The 27,457-nt window shown below is 36.1% G+C and overlaps 3 protein-coding genes and 1 non-coding gene across 6 annotated transcripts; 1 reads left to right on the plus strand and 3 right to left on the minus strand.

Annotated features, from left to right (window-relative positions):
- Positions 1 to 1,392: 1,392 nt before the first annotated feature.
- Positions 1,393 to 1,499, minus strand: LOC117127052. The gene has a single exon (XR_004449810.1). It is a non-coding gene; the product is annotated as a small nucleolar RNA R71 (small nucleolar RNA).
- Positions 1,500 to 9,674: 8,175 nt separating this feature from the next.
- LOC103830060 (cytochrome P450 94B3) lies at positions 9,675 to 12,661 on the plus strand. Its single transcript, XM_009105765.2, has 2 exons — positions 9,675 to 11,402; positions 11,468 to 12,661. Exons 1-2 carry the CDS (start codon positions 10,942 to 10,944, stop codon positions 12,510 to 12,512), a joined length of 1,506 nt encoding a protein of 501 aa, XP_009104013.2. The 5' UTR covers positions 9,675 to 10,941; the 3' UTR covers positions 12,513 to 12,661.
- Positions 12,662 to 17,273: 4,612 nt separating this feature from the next.
- Positions 17,274 to 19,735, minus strand: LOC103830061 (cytochrome P450 94B3). 2 transcript variants are annotated; one of them, XM_009105766.3, is made up of 2 exons: positions 19,049 to 19,735; positions 17,274 to 18,475 (listed from the first exon to the last, which is right to left on the minus strand). In XM_009105766.3, exons 1-2 carry the CDS (start codon positions 19,504 to 19,506, stop codon positions 17,431 to 17,433), a joined length of 1,503 nt encoding a protein of 500 aa, XP_009104014.2. In that variant the 5' UTR covers positions 19,507 to 19,735; the 3' UTR covers positions 17,274 to 17,430. The 2 variants fall into 2 exon arrangements, with proteins under 2 accessions (XP_009104014.2, XP_018508337.2); XM_018652821.2 differs by having other exon boundaries at positions 19,040 to 19,735.
- Positions 19,736 to 21,614: 1,879 nt separating this feature from the next.
- On the minus strand, positions 21,615 to 27,061 carry LOC103830063 (fatty acyl-CoA reductase 6, chloroplastic). 2 transcript variants are annotated; one of them, XM_009105768.3, is made up of 8 exons: positions 24,079 to 27,061; positions 23,680 to 23,783; positions 23,370 to 23,569; positions 23,166 to 23,266; positions 22,782 to 22,953; positions 22,540 to 22,701; positions 21,995 to 22,462; positions 21,615 to 21,926 (listed from the first exon to the last, which is right to left on the minus strand). In XM_009105768.3, the coding sequence occupies exons 1-8, from the start codon at positions 24,359 to 24,361 to the stop codon at positions 21,863 to 21,865; spliced, it is 1,554 nt and encodes a 517-aa protein (XP_009104016.1). In that variant the 5' UTR covers positions 24,362 to 27,061; the 3' UTR covers positions 21,615 to 21,862. The 2 variants fall into 2 exon arrangements, with proteins under 2 accessions (XP_009104016.1, XP_009104015.1); XM_009105767.3 differs by having other exon boundaries at positions 21,615 to 21,918; positions 24,079 to 27,049.
- Positions 27,062 to 27,457: the final 396 nt, after the last annotated feature.

A 27,457-nucleotide genomic window follows, 5' to 3' on the forward strand; every position in this document is an offset into this window, starting at 1 on the left:
GATTTCTTATCTATTTCTTTACATGATTAATCTGAAATCCAATATGGGTTTAAGAGGAATCATGGAGATTAGTGAGTAATCACCTTTTGAATTCATGGGTTAGGGAGATTAAGGGTGATTAGGTTAGAGCTAGGATGTTTTAGTGTAGATCATTCATATTTCCTTGCTAGTAGAGTAATCATAATGCATCTTCTGAGTTGGCCACTCAGTTGTTGATCCTTAGGCATTTCTCACCCGAAAGGTGTTCGATGAAATGCCCGAGACAACTCTCCTAGGCTTTTAGTATACTTTGCCAAAGACATTTGTTGTTAAAGATGCTAAGATAGCTAATAGACTTGTTAGTAATGATTGCTTTCATATTATTCAACCAAAGACATTTGATGTTTGAGATATGTTAGCAAATGAGCATTCATCTAGACATAGAGCTTGCTTAGAATTGTGTCTAGGCTTAAGGTTGATAGTTTGATTGATCATTTGCCATCCTTAGTTCGATACTTGATCACCCAAGGTCTAATCCCTATGCCCATGAGTTCTCTTTTCCCTTAGTCAAGAAAGTATCATTCTGTTATTGCTTTCTAGTTTAGTAGTAGTTTAAAACCCATCTAAATCATTGGTTGCACTTAGATTAAGTGAGTACTTGCATTCTCAGTGCTTTGATATCCCTCAGAACTGGTTCGACAATCATTTATACTACAACATTTGTCTTAGGAGCCTTGAAAACTCCTAACATCAAATTGGCGCCGTTGCCAAATTCTGAGTAGATTTGAACATTGAGATTTAGTCACTTGCTTGAGACTAAGTCATTTTTATTTTCTTTTGTTACTGATTCTCTTTCTTCACCTCCCTTTAATCTACAGGTGTATGAACTTGAGGAGCAGGGGTCCATCAAACCTAGTTCCAATAGCTGCAGACATCAGAGCTTTAGAGAGAGAGTGTGCTAGAAATAGAAGAGAAGAAGAGCTACAGGCTCAATTGCAGAGACTGAACACTGATATGGGAGACATACCTCAAAACCAACAGCGAGCAGCTCGACCCATTGGCACTTACGACCGCCCCAACATTCATGGTCATAGATTGGGAATCCGAGCACCCGCTGTGGCAGCCAACAACTTTGAGATCAAATCAGGACTCCTCAACGTGATCGAGAACAACAAGTATCATGGCTTGGCTCTAGAGGATCCATTTGATCACTTGGACAGGTTCGACAGCTACTGTGGGTTGTCAAAAACCAATGGTGTGTCCGAAGATGCCTTAAAGCTCAAGCTATTCCCTTTCTCTTTGGGGGATAAGGCACGTCAGTGGGAGAAGTCTCTACCCAGTGACTCCATCACTACTTGGGATGACTGCAAGAAAGCATTCTTGGAGAAGTTCTTCTCTACTTCAAGAACTGCTAAGCTGAGAAACGAGATTTCCAGCTTTCAACAGAAGAACTTGGAAGGCTTCAGTGAAGCCTGGGAGAGATTCAAGGGCTACCAAGCTCAATGCCCACACCATGGCTTTTCTAAGGAGAGCTTACTGAGCACATTCTACCGTGGTGCTCTTCCTAAGTACAGAGCCAGACTGGATACAGCTAGCAATGGGTTCTTCTTGGGGAGAACTGAGGAGGATGCAGAAGAGTTGGTTGACAACATGGTAAAGAGTGATGCAGTCTACAGTGGAGACCACGACAGAGGCAGTAGAACAGATGATAAGCAGACGAGGAAAGAGATCAAAGCTTTGGAAGACAAGATCGATCTACTCATTGCTGAAAAAGCCACCCAAGAGCAGCTGAAGTTTGTTGGTAACTCCAAGCAGGAAGATCCACTTGCTGTCAATGAGGTTGAGGGTTGGAAGGTCAAGAGGAGTTGTGTTTCATCAACAACAATGGTAGCTGGTACAAAAAGGAGCCCAACTTTCAGTACAACAACTACCAACAGAAATCCTACCCAAACAACCAACAGAGTGGCTATCCGCCAAGAAACAACCAGCAAGGCAGCTATCAGCCTCAGCAAAACCCCTCGTCTGGTTCCTCTGCTCCTCAAGAGAGCAGCACTGATACCTTACTGAAGCAAATCTTGGAGTCTCAGACTAGAAGTGAGAAGCAAGTTGGTTATGAGTTGAAGAACCTTCATTCCAAGATTGATGGGAGCTACAATGAGCTCAACAACAAATTCTCACACCTTGCTTCTACAGTCAGGAATTTAGAGAATCAATTTGCTTCCATGAACACTCACCAGAATCGCCAGCAAGGATCTCTACCTGGAAAGTCTGACCAAAATCCCAAGGAGGCCAAAGCTATCACCCTTAGGAGTGGTAAGCAGTTACCTCCTAGAACCCTCACCAAGGATGCTGAGAAACTAGGTGAGGGGGTTGCCATCAACATAGATGATGAAGTGGTGATTGTTGATGAGAAGATCAATGACGAGATCTTGGAGAAGATAGTGGAAGCCAAAGGTAAAGGAAAGGTTGGAGAGGAGAAGAAGACAGTAAAGGATGGTGAAGTTGTTACTCCAGCAAGTGAAAGTTCTTTTGTTCCTCCTCCCTATGAACCCAAACTTCCATTCCCTGGTAGATTCAAGAAGCAGCTGCTAGAGAAGTACAAGGCTCTGTTTGAGAAGCAAATGAGTGAAGCTCAGGTTGCAATGCCCATCATCGATGCTTTCATGTTGATTCCTCAATACAACAATTTCCTGAAAGATGTTGTAGCTGCAAAGAAGAAGGAGATGGAAGGCATGATGATTCTTACCCATGAGTGCAATGCCATCATCCAGAGGCTTGATGTTCCAGAGAAATTAGAGGATCCAGGAAGCTTCACACTACCTTGTGCTCTTGGACCTATGGTATTTGAGAAAAGTCTCTGCGATTTGGGAGCTAGTGTCAGCTTGATGCCTTTGTCTGTTGCAAAGAAGCTTGGATTCACTCAGTACAAGAAGTGTAGACTCTCTCTGGTGTTAGCTGATCGTTCAGTGAAGTACCCTGTGGGCATCTTAGAGGACCTCCCTGTGAAGATTGGAAGGTATGAGATACCTACAGATTTTGTGGTGCTTGAGATGGGTGAGGAGGCTCAAGATCCATTGATTCTAGGAAGGCCATTCTTAGCTACAGCAGGAGCTATTGTTAATGTGAAGGAGGGCACGATTGATCTCCATTTTGGTAAAGAGAACATCCTCCACTTTGACATCAAGGGGAAAATGAGGAAACCAACTGTGTTCGGGCAAGCCTTCTACATTGAAGAGATGGGCACTCCTGCTGATGAGCACCTTGAAGAGTTACCACCTGAGGACGACGAGGAGGGAGCATCTCCCTCTACTCATTCCCTATAGAAGGTAACCCACCACACTCCTTTGTATATACCATTTCATTTTTGCATATTAGTCTTCTTTTCGGTATCTCTCTCTACTTGACGACACAGAGACTGTGTAACTCAAGTTTGGGGGAGGTACCAAGTATTTGATCATGTTTGCTTTGATGTTGATTCATTGAGTCATGCATGGCATACCTATTTGCATAGATAAAAAAAAAAAATTAATCATTTAGTTTGCATCATTTGCATTTTTAGGAGAGTCTAGAGCATATAGGTTGCATTCACTTGCATTGGGAGCAATGATTTTAAATGCCTTGTAAAGAACACTACGTTGCACCTGAGTAGCTTTTGCACCTCTCAAAAAGACTTGTATGTTTCGAGCCTTGAAAACTCTTCCTGAAACTTGTTGATTGCTGAAACTCAGTCTTTGAAGCCAACTACAACCTTATTTGAACTGAACGAACTTAATGCTTCTTGCTCATGGTCCCTTGTGTACTGAGTCATGGCTATACACACTTGAGTTGTCACATCTTTTATGCCAATCTTTTTTGACAAACTCTAGTGGTAGACCACTCCCAAAACCTTTCCCTCCTTTTAAGCTTTCATTGTTTGATGAGTGAGGCCTTCTTCGGAAAGTCTTACATGCGCATAATGTTGAGAGTATCGGGAACGACAATGCTTGATCTTCATTCTTGCTAGATTGGGCACTCTATTGTCTAGCTATAGGTGGGGGGTGAGTGTTGTGATTATGATTTGGGAGAAATGAAAAAGGAAAAGAATAGACTCTTTGTGCTTAAGTGAATTGTTTTATTGGGATAAGTAGAGAAGCCTCTAGCTCAAGTTTTGAAAGTCTTGGCCCCCAGCCTAAAAAAATAAAAAAAAAAAAAAAAAAAAAGAAAAAAAAAAAAAAAAAGAGAAAAGAAAAAAAAAAAAGAAAAGAAAAAGGGGCTAGCAAAGTTGTTAGGAGCTAAGAAATTTTGAGGTTGTGAAAAAATCCCTTGTAGATTTCAAAGAGAAGGAGTTAAAGTTCTTAGGATCTTTTGGTGAGAGATGTGAGTTGGGTTTGACATTTGGGAATGATTGTGTAATTGTATGTTTGGGAAAAGGGTAGAACAATGGAGATTGAGCATTGTATGCATGAGTTGGTCCCTTTCTTAGATATATTATGTGCAATGTCAAGGCTACTTGTTTTGAGAGTAAACCACCTTAAAGATCATATGTTTTGAACCTCTTGAATCACTTGAATAAAAGCCTTCCCTTACCCAACCAAATGACTTGGACCAACTGACCATTTGCAAGAATTCACCTGATGTTTTGTGCTTAATGAATGTGAGAGTTGGTTGATTTGAATGTGTGGATGCTTGATGATGAGTGTAAGAACAAAAAGAGTTAAGATAGGCCTAGAGAAGCTAGAGTGTAATAAGAGAGTGTGCTAGTTGTGTTTCTTTTGGCTATGTGCTCCCTCCTTCAACCTCTCTCCCTATGAGTTCTAGAAAGTTCACTTGTGGACAAGTAAAAGAACAAGTTTGGGGGAGTTGATATCTTGCATATTTGCATTGTTTTATCCATTCATCCATGAGCATTTTCATCATATAGATTAGGTTTCAGACATGTTTAGGTTGCATTTTGCATACATGAGTCTCTATTAGGTACTGGAATACCACATGAGGCTATTTGGAGCTCAAAAGAGGTGAAAAGGTGACCATTGAACGAACCGAGCATGGGAGCGACCTCCCGGAGCGACATCACGAAGTCGCTGTGTCCCACTTCTCAGAGCGACCTTCCTAAAGCGACGCCATGAAGTCGCTCGCGTTCTCATTACTCTGAACAGTCTTAGATGACCCTGGAGCGACCTCTCAGAGCGACCTACCAAAGTCGCTCCCGATCCAGAGCGACCCGTTGGAGCGACTGCACAAAGTCGCTCGCGTTTTCACGTCCGGAGACACACAACTCGCTCTCGGAGCGACCTCTCGCAGCGACCCAGCGAGGTCGCTCCCGAAGCTTGGAGCGACCTGTCCAGAGCGACAGGGAGAAGTCGCTCGCCATCTTGGTTCCCGGAGACAAGAAATCGCTCTCGGAGCGACCTCTCGCAGCGACCCAGCGAGGTCGCTCCCGAAGCCTGGAGCGACTTGTCGGAGCGACGAGCCGAGGTCGCTCCGCGCCTATTATCTGCTCGATTTCTATTTTACTTAAGGGCCTTTTGGTCATTTCATTATGCACGTTTTGCACTTGGAAAAACCTATGTTTTAAACATCTTTTGTAGCCACCAGTGGCAGATTATCTTTTATCTTTGGATCTATTGAGAAAGACACAAGAACTCTCTTGAGAAGTTCATCTTTTGGATTTTGATTGTTATGTTCTTGTGTTCTTGTTGATTTCTTATCTATTTCTTTACATGATTAATCTGAAATCCAATATGGGTTTAAGAGGAATCATGGAGATTAGTGAGTAATCACCTTTTGAATTCATGGGTTAGGGAGATTAAGGGTGATTAGGTTAGAGCTAGGATGTTTTAGTGTAGATCATTCATATTTCCTTGCTAGTAGAGTAATCATAATGCATCTTCTGAGTTGGCCACTCAGTTGTTGATCCTTAGGCATTTCTCACCCGAAAGGTGTTCGATGAAATGCCCGAGACAACTCTCCTAGGCTTTTAGTATACTTTGCCAAAGACATTTGTTGTTAAAGATGCTAAGATAGCTAATAGACTTGTTAGTAATGATTGCTTTCATATTATTCAACCAAAGACATTTGATGTTTGAGATATGTTAGCAAATGAGCATTCATCTAGACATAGAGCTTGCTTAGAATTGTGTCTAGGCTTAAGGTTGATAGTTTGATTGATCATTTGCCATCCTTAGTTCGATACTTGATCACCCAAGGTCTAATCCCTATGCCCATGAGTTCTCTTTTCCCTTAGTCAAGAAAGTATCATTCTGTTATTGCTTTCTAGTTTAGTAGTAGTTTAAAACCCATCTAAATCATTGGTTGCACTTAGATTAAGTGAGTACTTGCATTCTCAGTGCTTTGATATCCCTCAGAACTGGTTCGACAATCATTTATACTACAACATTTGTCTTAGGAGCCTTGAAAACTCCTAACATCAATCATCCTCTTCTCCGTTGTCTTCTTGTGCGTCTTCTCCGACTAAACAAGGCGCTTGCCCTTACCCTTTAAACTTCTAGCTTTGAAATTTTAAATGCGTAGCGTTTCGCTAGCAATACACATTCTCAAACTTTAGAAAAAGATGTATGTTCTCGAACTTTTTCTCCATCTTTTATTATATAAATAATATGATCCTTTTATTTAGATAGAAAGGAGTTGAAGATATATTAGATCTTTGATATTGGTTTGTGCCCATAACAAGTTATAGTATATCATTTCTCATCTCCAAAACATTTATATTTTGATTTAGATAACCTGATCGTCAGAAAACATAAATTTCTAGTGGTCTAAAATACATACACATCGATAAGGTACCACTCGATTAGAAAAAGGAAATCAACTCTCAAAGTACTCGATAGATTAAAAACATTACTCGTCAAATTTGGTCCTGATGTTGGAGTTATACATTAATGAAATATCTAATGGATGTGTTGAGGTATTGTCATGTAACGTAGAGGTTATGTTGATTATAGAGTAGAAAGATGCATGCGTGTGTTAAGAAAACACTTCAAAAGTAAACCTCCATTCTTCTAAAAATGTATTATGAAAACCAATTTGTCAATTTCACTGTTGCAGATGATCAATCGAAAAGCATCCAAAAGTGCTTTGGTCAAAGAATACATTCAAAAACATAAATATCTGAGAATAGCATAAACATCTATGACTCTTTTAGGTGTCCAATAATTTGGGCAATCATGTCGAACTTATCTTTCAAATAATTGAAGTAGAGATCTTATGTTAGTAGAATTAAAAAGATAAATGATGGATGTAAATATACACTATTGAATGTAGGAAGAAAATGATTATGCGATATTAAAAAATTGAGGTTAGTTTGATACTCTTACTTTATCCTTTACCAATGCAGGTGTAAAAATAAAAATGTTCTTCAGAAATCTGGGAGAATCCAAGACAGTTGGATTCAAGTCCTAAAAGAACTTGTTAACATAAATCGTTAGATTCAGATTCTAAAATCTATACTATTAAATCAAAATCATTCATATGATTGTTTCTTTGTTTTTGGAGTTATTTACAAAAGTCATGTTACTCTATAATTTTAGTGAATCATTATTAATTAAAAACATCCAGAAACTAAACTTATTTAAGGAATATTCCAAAACATTATCAAACTATTAGACTATTTATTTTACATAATTATACCATAAAGCTTCTATAAATTAATAATGTTAGGACTATGGTATTTTTTAATTTATTGAATTATTAAATTACAAAAAGTTTCATCTTTTAGATTTTTTTTAACTTTGAGTATTTTTATTTATAAAATAAGAAAATAGTTGATTTTAATGTATATACATTAATTAAATTTTAGAAGTTATACTTTCATATTTTTTTATTATATTATTCGGTGTATATTTTTATGTTTCATAAAATTCAAATGTGGTTTTAGTTATTTTCACTTAAAATTTAAGTTTCCTGCTAAAATTTTAATTTTCAGCTTAATGTTTATATTTTAAATTCTCGCTTAAAATTTAAGTCTTCCAAAGGCTTCTAATGAAAATGTTATATGTTTGAACTTATTTAATGTTTGATCTTTTGTGAATTTGACTTTGTTTTTTTTATAGTCTTGTCCATTAATTTTAGTAAATTTGATTAAAGTTTTGTGTTATTGTGTTTTGCTACTGAAGTTGTATCAAAAACTTCAGTAATGTCAAGTACTTTTGGCAAGATAATATTGTAGACATGAACATATTTACCAAAACAATTTCACTAACATCTTTCAAATTTACAAAAGAATCCACAACTAAAAAAGTACACATACAAATCACAAAACAAACCATAAACAAAACTATTACACTTAGATTTAGAGACCATTTGTCCACATAGATAAGTTTGGATTTCACTTGACATACACATTATAAACTTTGATAGTCCTCATGCTCAGGTTTCAGGTTTTTGAGACTTTGTGGAAGACTGCCAGATCTATTTTGAAATAGAAGATATAGGAGAAGACTCCGCCATAAGAAGTTTTCTGGTGTATTATATATTAGAAGTCTTCTTAAATTTATTATTTGCCCAACAGACTTTCCTATAAGTCTTTTCTAGCGTATTATTTGTCAGAAGACTTAAGTCACCTAAACCCTAAAATTAGATAACTAACTAAACAAAAACAAACACTTCATTAAACTTAAAATTAACTTTTAAAGTGTTTAATATATACAAAACTAACCACATATAGGTAAAAAAAAATTCAAAAAAAAAGTTAAAATTCGGAAACCTAACCCAAAAAATACAAACAATACTATAACATATGTTACCAAAACCTAAACCAAAGAATATCATGATTTAATCTACATTCACTCATCGATGTTGAAAATAGATTAATTTCACTAGATCTTAATTTATATCATTTACAAATGTTTATAGTTAAATGATTTCAATTTTCTCTCATAATTTTTTTAAAAAATAAAATTTATAAATTATTTTTAAAATCTACCACATAAAAAGACTTCGAGGAATTCTTCTCACATAAGACTTAGGAAACCACATAAGACTTCAGGGGTTATATTCATAAAAATGCATAATGGTTATTTGTTTGGTCATAAGGGGCTCATTGTAATTTCAATAATCTTTTTAGGTTACTTTTGCATTTGATTGAAGTTGGAATTTACTTGCATTTAAAATCAAATTTTAGGTCATTTTGGGTAAATTCCCCAAGATTAAAATTCCATTACAAGTTTTTGTACAAGATATCATTTGAACAATAATGTGAAATAATTTATTTGTGATTAATATCTGTAAAATAAATTTTCATATTTATGTATAATATTAAATCATTGTAAAAAAGATTATCTATTAATTTCTATAAATAAAATTATTGAATTTTTTTAAAATAATTATTACACACATTAAACAATAACTAAAAAACATAACATATAATTTGTTTTATTAATACAATATAGAATACTATTTTTGAAAATAAAAATTGACATTCAAATTCTAAAAGTTAAAAATAGTTTATACAATAAAATTTTATAAATAATTTTATGAATGTAAGTATTTTCAATTTTTATAATTTACAGATGATTTATATTTTAGTATAATAAATATAAGTTTTTTAAAATATAATAATTTAAAAATGTTAATGTATATTTTATTTTTAAAGAAAATTAACTATGTGATAATTTTAATGGTAACTTCTAAATATTTTATTGCTATTTTTTGTTGTATTATTATAATAATATATTCGTTATATTTAAAAAAAAAAATACAGCCAAACCAAAAACAAAAATCTTACTCTAAAAATTTAAAACCAAAATATGAAAATCGAAAACAAAAACAAAAACAAAAAATCTAAACATCTAAAACTAAAACCAAAAACTACTTCAAGCAATATTCAACACCAAGGTGTTGATTAGATTTTCTATAAAAGTTGAAGGAGACTTCTCTATTTAGCTGCGTAATTTACAATTTTGATATACATAATAACAATATATATAATACAATTGTAAGAAAAATCCTAGTAAATAGTCTTGAGGCACCATTCAACTTAAGTTCTATTATAGGGACTAGCCAAGGGAATTCAGTTTTTTGTTCCGGTTCCGGTTATGTTTTAATTTTTTGGTTCTTTGATTCTAGAGGTTTATGATCGGACATTAAAATTTTTTGGTTTGGTTCTTTTTGGTTTTTACAGTTCTCGGTTCGGTTGGGTAGCAGTTTTAGGAACCACCTAACATCTGAGATGATTCTGAATCCCATTCGGTTCTGATTTTCGGTTAAGTTGGATTAAAAAATCAGAAATTAAGGTTTTTCGGATTAAATATCAGATTTTTTAAATTTTCAAATAAAATTTGAATAATTCAGAAAATTTTAAATATTCTAGATAAAAAGTATATGGTAACTCATTTTTAGTAATTATGATTTAAAAAAAATATTTTAAAATTATTTGATTATTTAACAAATAAATATAATTAATATTTATAAGTATATAAATTATATATAGAAGTTTGAGTACCCATTTAGTTCTTGGTTCGGTTCTGGTTAGGTCCACATTTAGTTTTGGTTTTTGGTTATAGAGATATAAGATCCGTGCAGATAATTGAAAGGATCCAAATGCAAACCAAACAGAACCTCCTTTCGGTTCGGTTTGTTTCGGTTCTTTGGTTCCGAATATGTGCGTCCAGACCTCATAGGGACAAAAGTAAAGAGATTAGCAAGCATGAATGAATAGTAGTCATATCTACTGTTTTTGTTTTTGTTTTGTTTAATGTGGATGTGTGTGTTTTTGGAGTTGTACATAATTCATATGGTCATAATTATAATTAAGCTTTGGTATTGAATATTGGTTTGGAGTAGATCTAATTGTACCCAACAAACATGCTATTTTGAGCCTTTAAAAAGCCCAAAGCCCCAAATAGTATATCAAATGACTTGTCTTTCCCTTTTTCTGTTTCAATTCAATTTGATTGATTACCCACAACCACCACAAACACTTGGTTTGAAACTTAAGTGAAAAAGGCAGCTCAGACAAGAAGACAAATGGAGTTTCTCATCATCATCATCCTCTTCCTTGTCTCTCTCCCTATCTTCATCTTCTTCATCTTCCCAAGGCAACCGTCCTCACACATCGGTTTCAAATCCTACCCGATCGTCGGCAGCATACCTGGACTGGTGAAAAACCGTCACCGTTTCCTCGATTGGACGGTAGAGACTCTGTCCAGATGTCCGACACAAACAGCTGTTTTCCGGCGACCAGGGAACCAACAGTTCGTCATGACGGCGAATCCAGCAAACGTCGAGTTCATGCTCAAGACGAAGTTCGATAGCTTCCCTAAAGGCGAGCGGTTCATCTCGTTTCTTGAGGATTTTCTTGGCCGTGGGATATTCAACTCCGACGGCGAGATGTGGTGGAAACAGAGGAAGACGGCGAGCTACGAGTTCAGTACTAGGTCGCTCCGTGACTTCGTTATGACCAACGTCACCGTCGAAATCAACACCAGGTATATCGATCTCAGCTAATCTAATTCACTTTCAGTCTCAGATGCTGAGACTTTCTCCGATCTAGGCTTGTTCCCGTGTTAGCCGCGGCGGCGACCGCCGGAGAATCGATAGACCTTCAAGATATATTGGAACGCTTCGCGTTCGATAACATATGCAAGTTAGCATTCAACGTCGATGCCGCTTGCCTCGGCGACGACGGAGCAGACGGTGTAGAGTTCATGAGAGCCTTCGAAACGGCGGCGACGATCATCTCGAAACGGTTTCAGTCCGTGGTCTCGTATTCATGGAAGATCAAGAAGAAACTTGACATAGGATCAGAGAAGGTTCTGAGAGAATCAATCGTGACCGTCCATAAATTCGCAGACGATATCGTGCGTCACACGATTGATGATCAAGCTAGGTCAAGTAACACGAACGAGGATTTGCTTTCAAGATTCATCAACATCGAGGAGATGAGTTCGCCGGAGCTGCTTCGTGATATTGTCATTAGTTTCATCCTCGCGGGACGAGACACGACATCCTCTGCTTTGAGCTGGTTCTTCTGGTTGCTCTCTAAGCATCCAGAAGTTGAAGACAAGATCAGACAAGAGCTGAACTCGATCAGGGCAAGAACAGGGAAACGTGTCGGAGAAGTTTACGGGTTTGAGGAGCTTAAACTGATGAACTATCTACACGCAGCTATAACTGAGTCTCTTAGGTTATATCCTCCTGTGCCAGTGGACACAATGAGTTGCGTTGAGGACAATGTATTGCCTGATGGGACATTTGTAGGGAAAGCTTGGGGAATAAGTTACAACGCGTACGCGATGGGGAGGATGGAGAGTATTTGGGGGAAGGGTTGTGATAGGTTTGATCCAGAGAGGTGGATTGATGAAACAAATGGTGGGTTTAGAGGTGAGAATCCTTACAAGTTTCCGGTGTTTCATGCAGGACCAAGGATGTGTTTAGGTAAGGAGATGGCTTATATTCAGATGAAGTCGATAGTTGCTGCGGTGTTGGACAGGTTTGTTGTTGAGGTTCCGGGGAAGAAGGAGCGTCCTGAGATTCTCTTGTCTATGACACTTAGAATGAAAGGTGGTTTGTTTGCTAGGATACATGAAAGAACCTGAGTTATTTGTTGGACAAGTTAGCTTTGGTCTACACTTTTATAATGTTTATGCTTTATTTACTGTTTACACTCTTATAAAGTAACGATCTTGGACCATCAATATGTGTAGTAAAAACTCATTTGGGGCTATTGGATTCGACTTACTTGCAAGAGTGGAATATGTATGTTTTAGCTAAGATAGGTCTCCCTTCGGCTATAGCACTCATATATGATATACGGACTACAGATTTGCGGCAATCAATATCTAGGGCCTGTCCTAAATATAGGCAAATGAAAATCGTCACGTCATATTACCTAAAAATTTTAAAAATAATTTATATAGCCCGCCAAATTTTATACTATAATTTTTTAGTTAAAATATTTAATAAATTATATATAGCTTCCAAAGTCATATCCGCTCATAGTCACAAGATGAAAGCCTTCCGGTTGTCGAAGAACGCATGAGTAGGTCACATACTTCTCACCGCCAATAAGAACTAGTATGAAAACTCGGGACAGTGATTTTGTATCATAGATGTCTCCATCACTGCCTTCTCGGGGATCAACAAGCACAAGTACAACCATTGATGGAAATAGCTTGGTTGCGTCTGAGTTTTCTTTGCTAGAGCTGTTTTGATCTTTAGTTAGATTAGAATCAGATACTGGAAGACCACCAGAGAGGATTCTTCTGTTATTCTCTCCCTTGTGTGTATGCTGCTGAGTAGCTAGAGGGCAGGCATGATGGCTCCAGAGCTTGAGGAGACATCAAACAGAAACACTTTGGTACACGTCCCCTAAATGAACATTGGAACTAGTAGTGTATACATTTAACAAAATACGTGTTAACATATGCAAATGCAAACACTTTGCAGTCTCTAGGAGAAGTTTATTTATTTTTTTTATAAACTCTATCGGCTGATCCAGTCAGCTTCGAGAAGAACACACTTGGTGCTACAGAGTGAACTGACTACTACACCGCCAAACCCAAGTTTGGAATACCTTCCGACTAATGCAGAGGGTGAACTGAGCATCTGTTACGATCCACCATGTAAACCATTTGGGCCAAAACCCAAGCCCAGACTAGCCAAGTGATAATAATTTAGTTCCAGAGGGAATCGAACTCATAACTGATGTGGGTACACACCAAGCTTCAAGAGATTGCCACTAGGGTACCACCGCTTGGTTTAAGAGAAGCATTTTCTACCAAGATTGTTTTCAATTATCTATTATAGTCGCTTGATGTCTTGTCATTAGGACTAACATATTGTTTTGATATTTATAAACTTTTTTTTTGTTTGGAACTGTTTCATAAACTTTCTGATTTTTCAATACATAAAATTAAGTGATTTAACACTACAAGAAAACACAAGTTTTACGAGGGCAGTTTTCCTCGTGATTTCGTCGTAAAAGCAGTGTTACGAGGAATTAGCGAGGAAACCCGTTTCGTCGTTATACGTTTGTCGTAACGCATATATCCTCGCTAATTCGTCGTAACGTAGCGAGGAAATAATTTCGTCGTAAAAGCGAAGAAGAATATTTCGTCGTAAAGACCACGTAAAGTTTCCACGTAAGGACGTCGCTAAATTTCCTCGTAAATACCTCGAAAGCCATTCCTCGTTAAAGCCACGTAAATAACTCGAAAGTAAATACTCGTAAAGTAAACGTAAATATCTTGATAGCTTTCCTCGTAAAGACCACGTGAATTTTCCACGTCATTTCCTTGTAAACATTTCCTCGTAAAAACCTCGTTAAGCTTCCACGTAAAGAAGTCGCAAAATAGCTACGAAATTACTTCGTTTCGTTATTTTACAGAAATAAAAAAAATTATAATTAAAAAATTTATTTAAATTATTAATAAAATTAAAATTCTAAAAAAATCAAAACCAAAATATTTTATATATAAATAAGTTTGGAATTCATAATACAAGAACCGAAATTAAAAAGAACTAAGGGTCGTTAATCGCCCGGTAGAATTCATCACTCCTCGCCGTTACATCCGCCTCGGCATGTGAGTCGTCGGTTGGTGACTACCTGGCTCACCGAACATCTCTCTGTAATGGGCAGTAAGTCTACCTTTTCGAACCTGAGAAAAAAATTTAATTTTTTAAATTTCCGTCAACAGTATATTTTTCAACATTATCCACCTAATCAACACTAAATAACATAAGATCCGTAAAATTATCTAAATTCCCTATACTAACCACCTAATCTACCTAAACTAACCAAATTAGAGAGGAATTAGAGAGGCTTACCATTGCAACGAAACAGGGAGGAAGTGGAGAGGAAGTGGAGAGGAAGTAGAGAGGAAAGAAAGAGTGAGCGCTCGGGGTGTATATATAAGATTACATTCTGTCGCAAATTCCTCGTAATTTTACGACGAATTACAGAGGCCCGTGTTTTTTTTTACGACGAAACAGCGAGAGATTACAAAGGCCCGCGTTTTATTATACGAGGAAGTTACGAGGAATTACAAAGGCCCGTGTTTTTTAGGTACGAGGACGTTACGACGATTTTGCTTACGTGGAATTACCGAGGAAAGCTTCCCTATAAATATACCCGTAACTCTCCTTCTCAACCCACACCCAAACTCCCAAATCACACCCTATCTCACTTCATACTCTCAAATCCAATCCTATTCAAATTATAAAAATTTGAAAAAAAAAGGAAGAGAAGAAGATATTGGAATTTATGTTGGTGAGACTTAAGTAAAATAATTGCTGGAAGTCTTGCCACATGTAAATCCAGTATATTTCTTCTTTTTCTTTTTTTTTTCTAGTTTTTACGGTACGAGGTGTTTACGACGATTTTGGTTACGAGGTGTTTACGACGATTCCGTCCTACGTGGAATTAAAGTGGGCCGCGTTCATCATTTACTTTACGTGGTATTTACGACGAATCTCTCCTACGTGGTATTTACGACGAATCTGTCCTACGTGGTATTTACGACGAATCTGTCCTACGTGGTATTTACGACGAATCTGTCCTACGTGGTATTTACGACGAATCTGTCCTACGTGGTATTTACGAGGAATTCGTCGTAAGTTCGACGTTAACATACGAGGAATTAACGAGTATTCCATTTAAATCCCTAAAACCCGAAACCCGAAACCCCAAACCCCCCCATATTCCTTATCTTCTACTTTATATATTCCAAACCATATCTTTATTTTCATTCCAAACCACAATTCCTTATTTTCATTCACTCAGAGAGTCTTACGTGGAATTAGCGTGCCCCGCTTTCTTTATTTTTTTAATTTCGTCGTAAACTCCTCGTGGCCTTACGACAACCTTACGACGATTTTGGCTTGCGTGGAATTAGCGTGCCCCGCTTTCTTTATTTTTTTTAATTTCGTCGTAAACTCCTCGTGGCCTTACGACAACCTTACGACGATTTTGGCTTACGAGGAATTAACGAGTATTACGTATAAATCCCTAAAATCCGAAACTCCAAACCCCATCTTCCTTATCTTCTACTTCATATATTCCAAACCCCAAACCCATCTACCCTTGAACCTCAATCTATTCTTTCACCTCAAACCCTATTTATAAAATATTCCAAACCCCAAACCACAAGTCCTTATTCATAATTAAAATAAACTTTCACATTACCTTATTCATAAATCAAACTCCCACATTATCTTATTCATAAAACAAACTACATAAAATCAAATACATCAATCGGATACATCAACATTCTCGTCATCACTAGAAACATCATTATTTTCATTAAACTCGTCTTCAACAGCTTCGTCTGTGGCATCGTCGATAAGATCTTCGTACTCGTGATTACGCGGATCAATGAGAAGGATGTCATCAATTTCTTGTTCAGGTTCCTCAACTTCATTTATCTGTTCTTCTTGCAATGGTGGTTCTTCTCCACTGATAATTCGTCCTCGAGGTGTAACTTTGATCACAGCTAACCAATTTATACCCGAATCTCTCATTCGAGGGTATGGAAGGAAGCTAACTTGGTCTGCTTGTGAAGCTAAGATGAAAGGCTCGAATTTGTTGTACCTTCGTCCACCGTTGACATCAACTACACCGAATTTGTTAGACCGAACACCTCTGTTGACGACGGAATCGAACCATTCACATTTGAAGAGGACGCATTTCAGCTTCAATATCCCTGGAAATTCGACTTCAATAATCTCCGTCAAGATCCCGTAGAAATCTATTTCCCCTTTCACACTTATTCCATAGTTACTGGTCGTCCGCTGTCTACCATACTCATATGTGTGAAAAGTATAGCCTCGTGTGAAATTACGACGAAAATTAATTGGATGGCCAAAAAAAACGTGAGCTACCTACCAAGTTGGTGGATTCAAAATTTCCTCGTTAAGTACACGTAAAGTATTTCGTCGTAAAGAACTCGCGAAGTTTACGTGGTATTTACAAGGAAATAGTGTTTCCTCGTAAAAGCCACGTCAATTTACATCGTCTTTACGACGAAATTGTTTTGTCGTTACCTTACGACGAAATAACGATGCTTCTCTTTTTCCACGTACTTTCCTCGTAAAATCAACGTACTTTTACGAGGATTATTTTTCCTCGTTAATTATCCTCGTTAAACTTACGTTTTGTTGTAGTGTAAAATGAGTTAAGTAGAAAACCAACTTTAACGTTTTCCATGATTTTTCCTTTTGTTTTGAGAGGTTGAAAGTTTCTGGTTTTGGTAATATCACATTTGGATAAGGCAAATTGGAAGACAAGAGAGTCTTCGGTCCACACAATTGCTTATGACCAACGTCAAGCTACCTTAATCTTTTGAATATATGAGACTAAGTAACCAAAGAAACACCGATTATCTCAGCAAAAATCTACATATTCTTTCATTCTTCCTCGTGATTGTTACCAATATTTGTTGGAGACTTAGCCAAAGAGTAATTAAAACATAGACATTATAAAAGCATAGACCAAACCTAACTTGTCAAACAAGTAACTCAGGTTCTTTCATGTATCCTCAAAAACAAACCACCTTTGATTCTAAGTGTCATAGATAACCGAATCTCAAGACTTTCCTTCTTCCCCGGAACCTCAACAACAAACCTGTCAAGCACAGCAGCAACTATTGACTTCATCTGAGTATAAGCCATCTCTTTACCTAAACACATCCTTGGTCCTGCATGAAACACCGGAAACTTGTAAGGATTCTCACCTTTAAACCCACCATTTGTTTCATCAATCCACCTCCCTGGATCAAACCTATCACAACCCTTCCCCCAGATACTCTCCATCCTCCCCATAGCGTACGCGTTGTAACTTATTCCCCAAGCTTTCCCTACAAATGTCCCATCAGGCAATACATTGTCCTCAACACAACTCATTATTTCCACCGGCACAGGAGGATATAACCTAAGAGATTCGGTTACCGCTGCGTGCAGATAGTTCATCAGTTTAAGCTCCTCGTACCCGTAAACTTCACCGATTCGCTTCCCTGTTCTTTCCCTAATCGAGTTCAGATCTTGCATGATTTTGTTTTCAACTTCTGGATGCTTAGAGAGCAACCAGAAGAACCAGCTCAAAGCAGAGGATGTTGTGTCTCGTCCCGCGAGTATGAAACTGATGACAATGTCACGCAGAAGCTCTGGCGAATTCATTTCCTGGATGTTGATGAACCTTGAAAGCAAATCCTCGTTCGTGTTGTTACTTGACCTAGCTTGATCAATCGTGTGACGCACGATATCGTCTGCGAATTTATGGACGGTCACGATTGATTCTCTCAGAAGCTTCTCCGATCCTATGTCAAGTTTCTTCTTGATCTTCCATGAATACGGGGTAACGGATTGAAACCTTTCCGAGATGACTGTGGCCGCTGTATCGAAGGCTCTCATGAACTCTACACCGTCTGCTCCGCCCTCTCCCAGGCAACCGGCATCGACGTTGAATGCTAACTTGCAGATGTTATCAAACGCAAAACGTTCCAATATATCTTGTAGGTCTATCGATTTTCCGGCGGTCGCCGCCGCGGATAACACCGGAATAAGCCTATATCGGAGAAAGTTTTAGCATGTGAGGGAACCTATTTAAAAGAAAATATTATATATATATAACAATGTAAAATGTTAATGCAAAATATAAAAAATGACAAAATTAATAGTTTGTAGAATGTTATAATTATATATATATATATATATATATACACTAGGTTAAGATCCGCACCATGCACGAAATGAAGTAATGTATGCAAATGATTTTTACAATATAGCTCCAACCACATATGCATAATAATTATAAAATACAAGTATTAATTGTAACTTATGTGTAAAAACGAATTTTTAATTGTAAAATAAGTATCATACAATATATGCAAAAACAATCTTAAAAATATAACAAAATTATTATTATTTGTTTTTAATAAATTAAAACATCAAACGAAATCGGTTGCAAAGTAGTGGTTCATATCTAGTATATAATAAATATTAAAATAATCTTTTAACTTATAGTAATTTAAATTAGTTACTAAATATTTTAAGAAGTAATTTAAGTTAAGATTTTGTTTAAAGAAAAATAGTTTATGTTATTTTGATTAAAATTAAATAATAATTTTACATTATAGACCTGGTGTTGATTTCGACGGTGACGTTGGTCATAACGAAGTCACGGAGAGACCTAGTACTGAACTCGTAGCTCGCCGTCTTCCTCTGTTTCCACCACATCTCGCCGTCGGAGTTGAAAATCCCGCGGCCAAGTAAATCCTCAAGAAGCGAGATGAACCGCTCGCCTTTAGGGAAGCTTTCGAACTTCGTCTTGAGCATGAACTCGACGTTTGCTGGATTCGCTGTCATGACGAACTGTCTGTTCCCTGGTCGCCTGAAAACAGCTGTCTGTGTTGGACATCCGGACAGAATCTCTACCGTCCAATCGAGGAAACGGTGACGGTTTTTGACCAATCCAGGTAAGCTTCCGACAATGGGGTAGGATTTGAAACCGATATGTGAGGAAGGTTGCCTTGGGAAGATGAAGAAGATGAAGATAGGGAGAGAAACTAGGAAGAATATGATGATGAGAAACTCCATTTTGTCTTCTTGTCCGAGCTGCCTTTTTCACTTTAGTTTCAAACCAAGTGTTTGTGGTCGCGGGTATCAATCAAATTGAAACAGCAGAACGAGGAACAAACATAAGTCATTTGATATGTCATGGGCTTTTCAAGGGCCCAAAATAGCATGTTTATTGGGTTCAAATCGATATTCTGAAATCAAATCCGTAATTCGATATTTTTACTGCTGCGCATTATCATATATTATAGCTTGATCGGACGCCCCCATTTCTGGTTTCGGAACCGAAATCGAAATGGAAGCTTACTGAATCTCTTTTCCAAAACGTTTCGAAAATATTCCTCTTAAAAACACGTTGAAAGCTTACGATTCCGTTTTAGAATCACACTTCCATTTTTTTAACAACACAATGTCATAAATCAACCAAAAACTAATATAAATTCATAATTTTAATTTATATAAAATCTAAATTTTAATAGTAATGAAATAGAGAGAATTGAAATATATTAATATAATAGTTTCTTTTAAACTTAATTTATGTGTATTTTCACAGTTTTAATATGAAATCATTTCAAAATTATTATAAATGAATAAATGCTTAATTTTAAGTTTAACTCATACAATTTTTAGTCCAAAATTTTATATCATTTTCTTATATTTTATTATATATATATAAATGGATATACACTTCCAATACGTACCCGCTTCATAATATTTTAAAAAATCTCGCTATGCTCTTCCATACGCTTCTGCTTCCACGAACCCGCTTCCGTTTCCATGTAACATAGGACTTTTACATAAAACTATTTATTAAATAAATTATTTTAAATTAATTTTGTAGTTTGAATAATTTTCTAGAACTTACAAAATAAAAATTTCAGATTATGTTCTACGGAATACAAATTTTATATTCTACGAAAAATGACTTAGTAGAAATTGAAGTCCACATTTTATTAGTCAATCCAATTCGATTAAAATAAATAATTAACTAAATCATAGTTATCTAAATATATCTGGAATACACATTTTACGCTTAACCTATCATTTTAGATTTTGAAGAATAAGCAATGTACAAACGACTCAAAAGTCCAAGTTTAGTAGAAATAGATTTCAAACCACTTGTCTAGTTTCTACACCTAATATTCACTGCGTTTTATGGATAATTCTGAACAAACCTGCGAAAATATAGAAAATGCAGTTATGAAAATATTTTCATATCTTTTGTATTTCCATAAATGGAAAATAGATTTTCTTAACAAAAAAACCAAAAAAATAGACCACTAATTCTCAAATTTTCGTTCCCATATTTAACTTCAGTCGATTTTCTTAACAAAAAGATTGAAAAATCTTTCTTTTTTTTCATTCTAGGATGATGTGTTTAGAGTCTCAATTGGAAAAGTATGGGTTTTATTCAGGTCGGGTTTATGGTATTGTTTTGGTTTGAAAATTATGTTCAAACAGGGTATTGTGTTTAGGGCGTGAAACACACTTGCAGAAAGAAAGATTTTTAAGACTATGGCCTGATAAATTTCATTGCCAAAATGATGTTTACACAGACACACTTATAGACAGATAAACTAACTAAATAAACTCACAGTCTTATAAAACACAAAAGTTTATAAATATCATTACAAAGAAATGAGAAGAGTTTGAAATTCATCACAAAAAATCTAATCACAATTGTAATTTACAAACTATGACAACTAAGACGTTGCAGATATCACAACCCAAACTCTCTGAGTTCAAAATTAAGAACAATGTTTAGAGACTTTTCTTTTTCTTTTTAAGTTTTTTTAACATATATAATAATTTAACTAGGTATTTTGCTTGGACATGCGGACATAATTTTTTACGAATACACAGACATAATCTTCTTAGAAAAATTAGCATGATAACTTATTATTTATATTCTCAAAATACTTAAAGCAAACATCAAATTATTATATATGCAAAAAAAGTTATCGAATTATATATGCTTATTATTTTGTTGAAATTTTAAAAACACTCACCTATTAAAATTATTTTAGAAATTATATGTATACAAATATTTTTGCTTCATTAGTATTTAGTTATAATTTTATATCTTTTTAATTATAATATAAAATATTACTTCTAGAGAATGAATAATATTTAAGAATTATCTTATTTTCTTATAAATATGTTTTTGATAATTTTATTATATTAAAATTGACCATTAGAAAATTCATTAAGAAAAAACAATATGTTTTGTTACATTTGGTGAACTCAAGTAGTTGCACCAACCAAATCGCTTTTTAATTTGATCTTTCCTTCAAAGATTCCCTTTTGAGACCTGGAAGATGAACGTTCACAATGTAATGCTTCCAGTCAATGCTTTTGATATCAAACTCAAACATCTCTATCTCTTCAATTGACATCTCCTGAATAAGACTCCTTGTATTGGTGTCATCAAACCTATGATGCTAACCAAGAGTCAGTAATCTAATAGATTTTTGTTTAATAAAATAACAAGTCCAAGTATGTTACTTACCGAGCTTGAAAGAACGTGTAAGGCTCATATGTTCTTGCTAGGGACACAAAATAGTCTAGTATCCTTTTTCCCTTGAAGCTCAATGTGGTATGTGACTCTTCTGCTTCTCCACCTTCATTCTTAGTTCCTCTTTCCTGTTTTGCTATTATGTCGAATACAGAGGAGGTGAAACCATCTAAGGAACTGTGGAATTTCCATCGCGTTAAGTCTATTACTGTCAATGGAAAGTCACACAAATGTTGATAACAGAGGTCCATATACTCGCCAGCTCGTAGGGGGTGCGCATGAGATGAAGAAGTGACATTGTAAACTTTGAGATCGGAGTTTCCACAACCATGCTTTGCCATTGCTGCTATTGTTGCGTTCACAACCATATCAACAGGTATAATGTCCAAAAAAGATTGAGAATCTCCCCAGAAGCCAGAAATTTGGCCTTTACCATAGGCCAAGATCATTGGATCAGTCATCCTGGTTTTTAGAAACCATAAAAACATGAATCAAGAGCTGATCTAATCCCTTAGTCTTTAACAATGAAAATCTTTAACCTTATTCCTTGGAGCCAGCCAGGGAAAGGCTCCTTGTAAGAGCTTTCTATAATACTAGGCCTTATGATCACTATAGGCACATCTTCTCGCATGGTTTGGATTAAAGTCTCACCCATTGCTTTTGTGAACGTGTACGTGTTTTCCCAGCCGTAGTGTTGAGCTCTAAGGTTAAAAAAACATATTGTTTCAGATTTTAGTAACATATTAATGTGCAAAGAGTATATTTTCTCCTCCATCCTCACCTTTGGATGCCAAGTTCTTTCAGCTTCTTGATTTCTCCACTGCCATGCAACTTTCTTACAGCTTCTGAAGCTAATTTCAGCTCATGTTCGATGTTCAAGTCAGAAGTTATGTTTTTTCCAATGCAGAGAGGAGTCTCTAGTACTGTTCCCTCTTTCTTACCAGTCACATAAGCTATATAACAAAATCAAAAGAAATTTTTTAACTATATATATATATATTTTTTTTTTTGAAATTTCTCTTACGGTTATGGAACAACTTTATCGAATGAATGTAAAATTTATTCAGTTTTAGAACATCAATTGCATCTATTTTAGAAAATGTTTAAAGAAATGGACCAATAAACCATGTGGAATAATCTTTATAGGCAAAAAATAAACTCATACCAGTTGAGATATGGAGAAACAGTTTCAGTTTCTTGCAGTCTTTGGCAAAGCTCAAGAGCCGACCAGGTCCAAAAGCGTTGACATTTAAAGCAAGGTCGTATCTGTATGAGTTTGCTTGGGTTAGCAGCAACTTGTTTGTTTGTAAGTAAACAAGTAGAACAGAAAAAAAAATTACAAAGTAAGAAGTAGAAACATAGTAAACACCTGTCATCAAATGTCGTGCGACCTGCACAGCTGATAACGACATCAATCTCGCCACTAATATTGGCTGCTATTTCAGATCCGATCCCCAGATTGTCTTCTCCTATGTCTCCAATTATTGGAATCAACTTGCTTTTCATAAATTCTTCATAAGATCTCCCATGCATTTGCTTCAAATGATTGAACAGATCCGAGGTTATGATCTGCGTGGAACAAATGGATACAATTTTTTTTAAATGGATACAAATTTGATTTGGAGAAAGGCAAAAAAGAAAGAAAGTAAAAAGAGTAAGGATGAGACTGAAAACAAAACCTCATCATAGAGTCTCTTGTTGGCTGATTCTTGATCCTTGGATTTTATCAGAATGAATATCTTCCCAATATCAGGACTTGCCCTCAATAATTTCTCAATCAGCACTGCAACAGAAAAAAAAGAAAAATCAGTTTAACTGGACAAGAAGAAAACTCTGTTTTAGGTTTTGTCTTTTTTTTTTTTTTGATAACTCTGGTATCTGGGCAGCCATAATCCCAACTATCCCCCGAAAGTGGTCCAGCGGCCCAACGGAAGGGATGTTAAATCCGTTGTGGCCAAGACTCGAACCCGGGTGGCGGGCAGTACAGCTGTACCTCCTTTACCACCAAGCTACGAGCGCTTGGTTAAACCCGTTGCACCGGTAAATAAGATAGGTAAATAAGATAGGTTTTGTCTTACCTTTACCAAGAAAACCCGTTGCACCGGTAATAAGATAGGTTTTTCCTTTCAAGAAACGGATGATTCCAACTCCATCACTGACACTACTTGGTTCTGGCTCAGGCGATACAGCTTTATACGATGTTTCACGATAACAACAAGTAGTTTGGACTCTATGTGTGATCGACTGTGGCAAACGACAAGCCAAGAAGTGGCTCGGTCTGCTGAGGAAAGAGGAGAAGAAGCGGACACCATGCAACTTGACGGCCTTGCTTGTGGCCAGCAGATTTGTTGTCATTGCCATCTTTAGAAGAAGAAAAATGTGAAGCTTTTAGTTTTTCCTTTTTATGGAAGGCTTTTGTGTGGGAATGAGAATATATATAGAAAAAATTACAAAGGAAGTTAATGCGGTTAGGTCTCCAGTAAGATGTCACATAGTTGGATCCATCGGTGAACCTAGGCCTGGGCAAAAAAACCGGAACCAAAAAGCTGAACCGGAACCGAACCGAAATACCCAAAAATCGGAACTGGACCAAAACTCTCAAATACCAAAACGGTTTTTATATTTCTCTATCTGAAATAACCAAACCGAACCGAACCGAAAACCGAACGGGTACCCAAAAATATAAAATATTAATTATATATATATACATATAATATAACTAAATATATAGTTTTAATTTATAGATCTGTTAAAAGTATCCGAAAATAGTTGAAGATAATAAATTATTATAAAATATCCGAACTATCCGAAAGTATCTGAAATTCTTAGCTAAATCATTCTAATTATTTAATATTTTATTATAAATAACCGAAATTTTATCTGAATTATCCGAACTATCCAAACCCCAACCGGAACCAAATGAGAACCGAATATTTTCTGGGTATTTTCCGGCTTCTAGTTTTAGTATCCAAACCAAACCGAACCCGAAATTATCTGAACCGAATCAAACCGAAAATAAGTCGAGTAGTAAATGGATCCTCTAGCCCCCTACCCGAACCACCCGAAACTTGAAATACGCGAACCGAACCGATACTCGAAATGCCTAGGCCTAGGTGAATCCATAAATTTATTTACTTTCTTTTTGGTAAAATAATTTTATTTACTTGAGGTCCAATGTTGACTCATAGGTAAGCAGAGGAGTATGTTTTAACGTCCTTCCACCAGCAAAGGGTCATGGACTCAAAATGTTTCACACACTGTAAGAGATAGTTTCCGCTCTCGTGCATGACTGAGATTGATAGTCTGCATGCCGGACAAAAATATTGACTTATCGGCAAGGAGTATGTTGTATATATGTTACTGCGGCATGAAACTTGGTCAATACCTTTTTTGTTCTTTTACCAGTTGCATTCTCTAAAACTCTGACATTATTATTTTAATTTTTTTATGTCGATTAATTAGTACTTTCCATCTGTTTAATATTTTAAATCCATAACGTAAAAATCATGAAAGAGGTTAAGTTGTACATGTATGTACGAAGCATATCTCAATATTTAAATACAAAAGATCGACTAGAATTTAGTTTCAAAAAAAAAAAAAAAGATCGACTAGAATAAGTATCATTGACTGTTGGGAAGCTAGTTAAGTTGAATCTCTAAACATGTACAGTGTCGGAAAATTTGGAGTCTCAATTATTGTGTTAAAAATATTAACTTTAAAATAGTATTAGAAAAATATAATATATATAAAACAAAGCGAGCCTTTGAGTAGCATGTGGCTAATAGCCTTGGGACGGATCGGATATCTGGAGTATTTTGAGATATCCGGATCCAAATCCGTAAAATTGTTATCCGGATTCGGGTTCTCCGGATATTCGGGATTAGATATCCGGACTAAAATCATAATACCCGCTGATATCGGGATCCGTATCATTTAAAAAAAATAAATTTAAATTAAAAACTAACTAATTAAAATGATTTATTTAGTTTATTTAGCCTATAATTTTTTTAAATGAAAATTTATTGAAATTGAATAAAATTTAAAAAAATCATTATTTTATATAATAATTATATATAGTATACATATATAAATATAATTAAATTTTAAAGATTGAAATAAATAGTAAGTTCGAATCCGGATATCCAGGCTTAAAATTTCATTATTCGGATCCGCCGAATCTGTAAAATGAAGATCCGGATCCGAACCCCCTGGATATCCGTTTTTTCCGGATCGGACGGAGCAAATCCTGGATCGAATAACGGATCTCAGATATAAGTCTCAGGCCTAGTGGCTAACGCTCTTCTCTCAAACAAATCCCTTCGTTTTCAGATCTCGTTTAGGATGGAGGCTCATCCGTCGCCCGCATCGATGTTACTCTCTTACCCCCTTTCTAATCGGCGTATGTGCTTAATCGACGGCGAGGCACAATTGCTGAGAAGCGGAAAATATTTCTTCTCTCTTTGCAGTGTATCAGGTAGGGTTTCTAGGGTAGGGTTCCTGTAGCGGCGTCCTCCATGAAAGCTCTGAGTTATGGTGGCTCGATGACATCTTTGGCTTCAGTGCTCCGTCTGAGGACGGCAGAAAGAAAGCTGGTGTCAGATAGCTAGTCATCGGGATATATAATACCCCTGTTCGTTTTATCAACGCGGTGGCATGTGACTGCTGTTCTAAATTATCGCTACAGTTAGGGCACGCACAGCAAAATCACGACAAAACAGATTTGTTATTCTGACGCGGCGGCAAATAAAATTCGGTAAAGAGAACGATGATAATATCAGCGACAGCAGCTACACTGGTTTCCGGCCTCTCGATTATTAGCTTGTGGCTGGCTGCGTCTTTAAAACTCCGAATTTTCTCTTTCATAGGGTAATTGTTGGTCGCTGCCGCCACTAGCGGCGTCTTTAAAATGACAGAGGTAATATCAGAAATATTAAACTTTTTTTGAAAAAAGGAATATTAAACGGGTGTTTTTCAAAACCAACCCATATTTTCAAGTCAAATCCAAAACTAACCCCCTTTTTTTTGTTTATACTATTCATCAATAAAATTTCCATACTATCCTTATGTTTTTGAATTATTCACAAAATTGCCATTTTTATTTATTTTTTTATTAATTTCGAAATTAACAAAAAACCAAATACACCCTAACCATTTCTTCTTATTTACAAAAATGCCATCATCATCAATTTTTCCAACCACCATGAACCACCATTTTTGAGCTCTAAAGCTCTAGAATTCAATTTTCAACCACTTTTTTTCTCATTCTAACCCAAAAAACTTCATTTCCTCTCATTTCCTCTACATTTCCATCTAAAAAACTCTCATAACTATCATTTTCATAATCACAAACTTCATATTTTCGAGTTTCTTCATTAGTGAATCGGTAAAGATACTTCTTTTTGCTCATATTTGGAGTTTGGATGGTTGAAAAGGTTGGAAACGAGCTTTACACATGAA

Source organism: Brassica rapa, chromosome A07 (assembly GCF_000309985.2).
Source record: "Brassica rapa cultivar Chiifu-401-42 chromosome A07, CAAS_Brap_v3.01, whole genome shotgun sequence".
Lineage (NCBI taxonomy): Eukaryota > Viridiplantae > Streptophyta > Magnoliopsida > Brassicales > Brassicaceae > Brassica > Brassica rapa.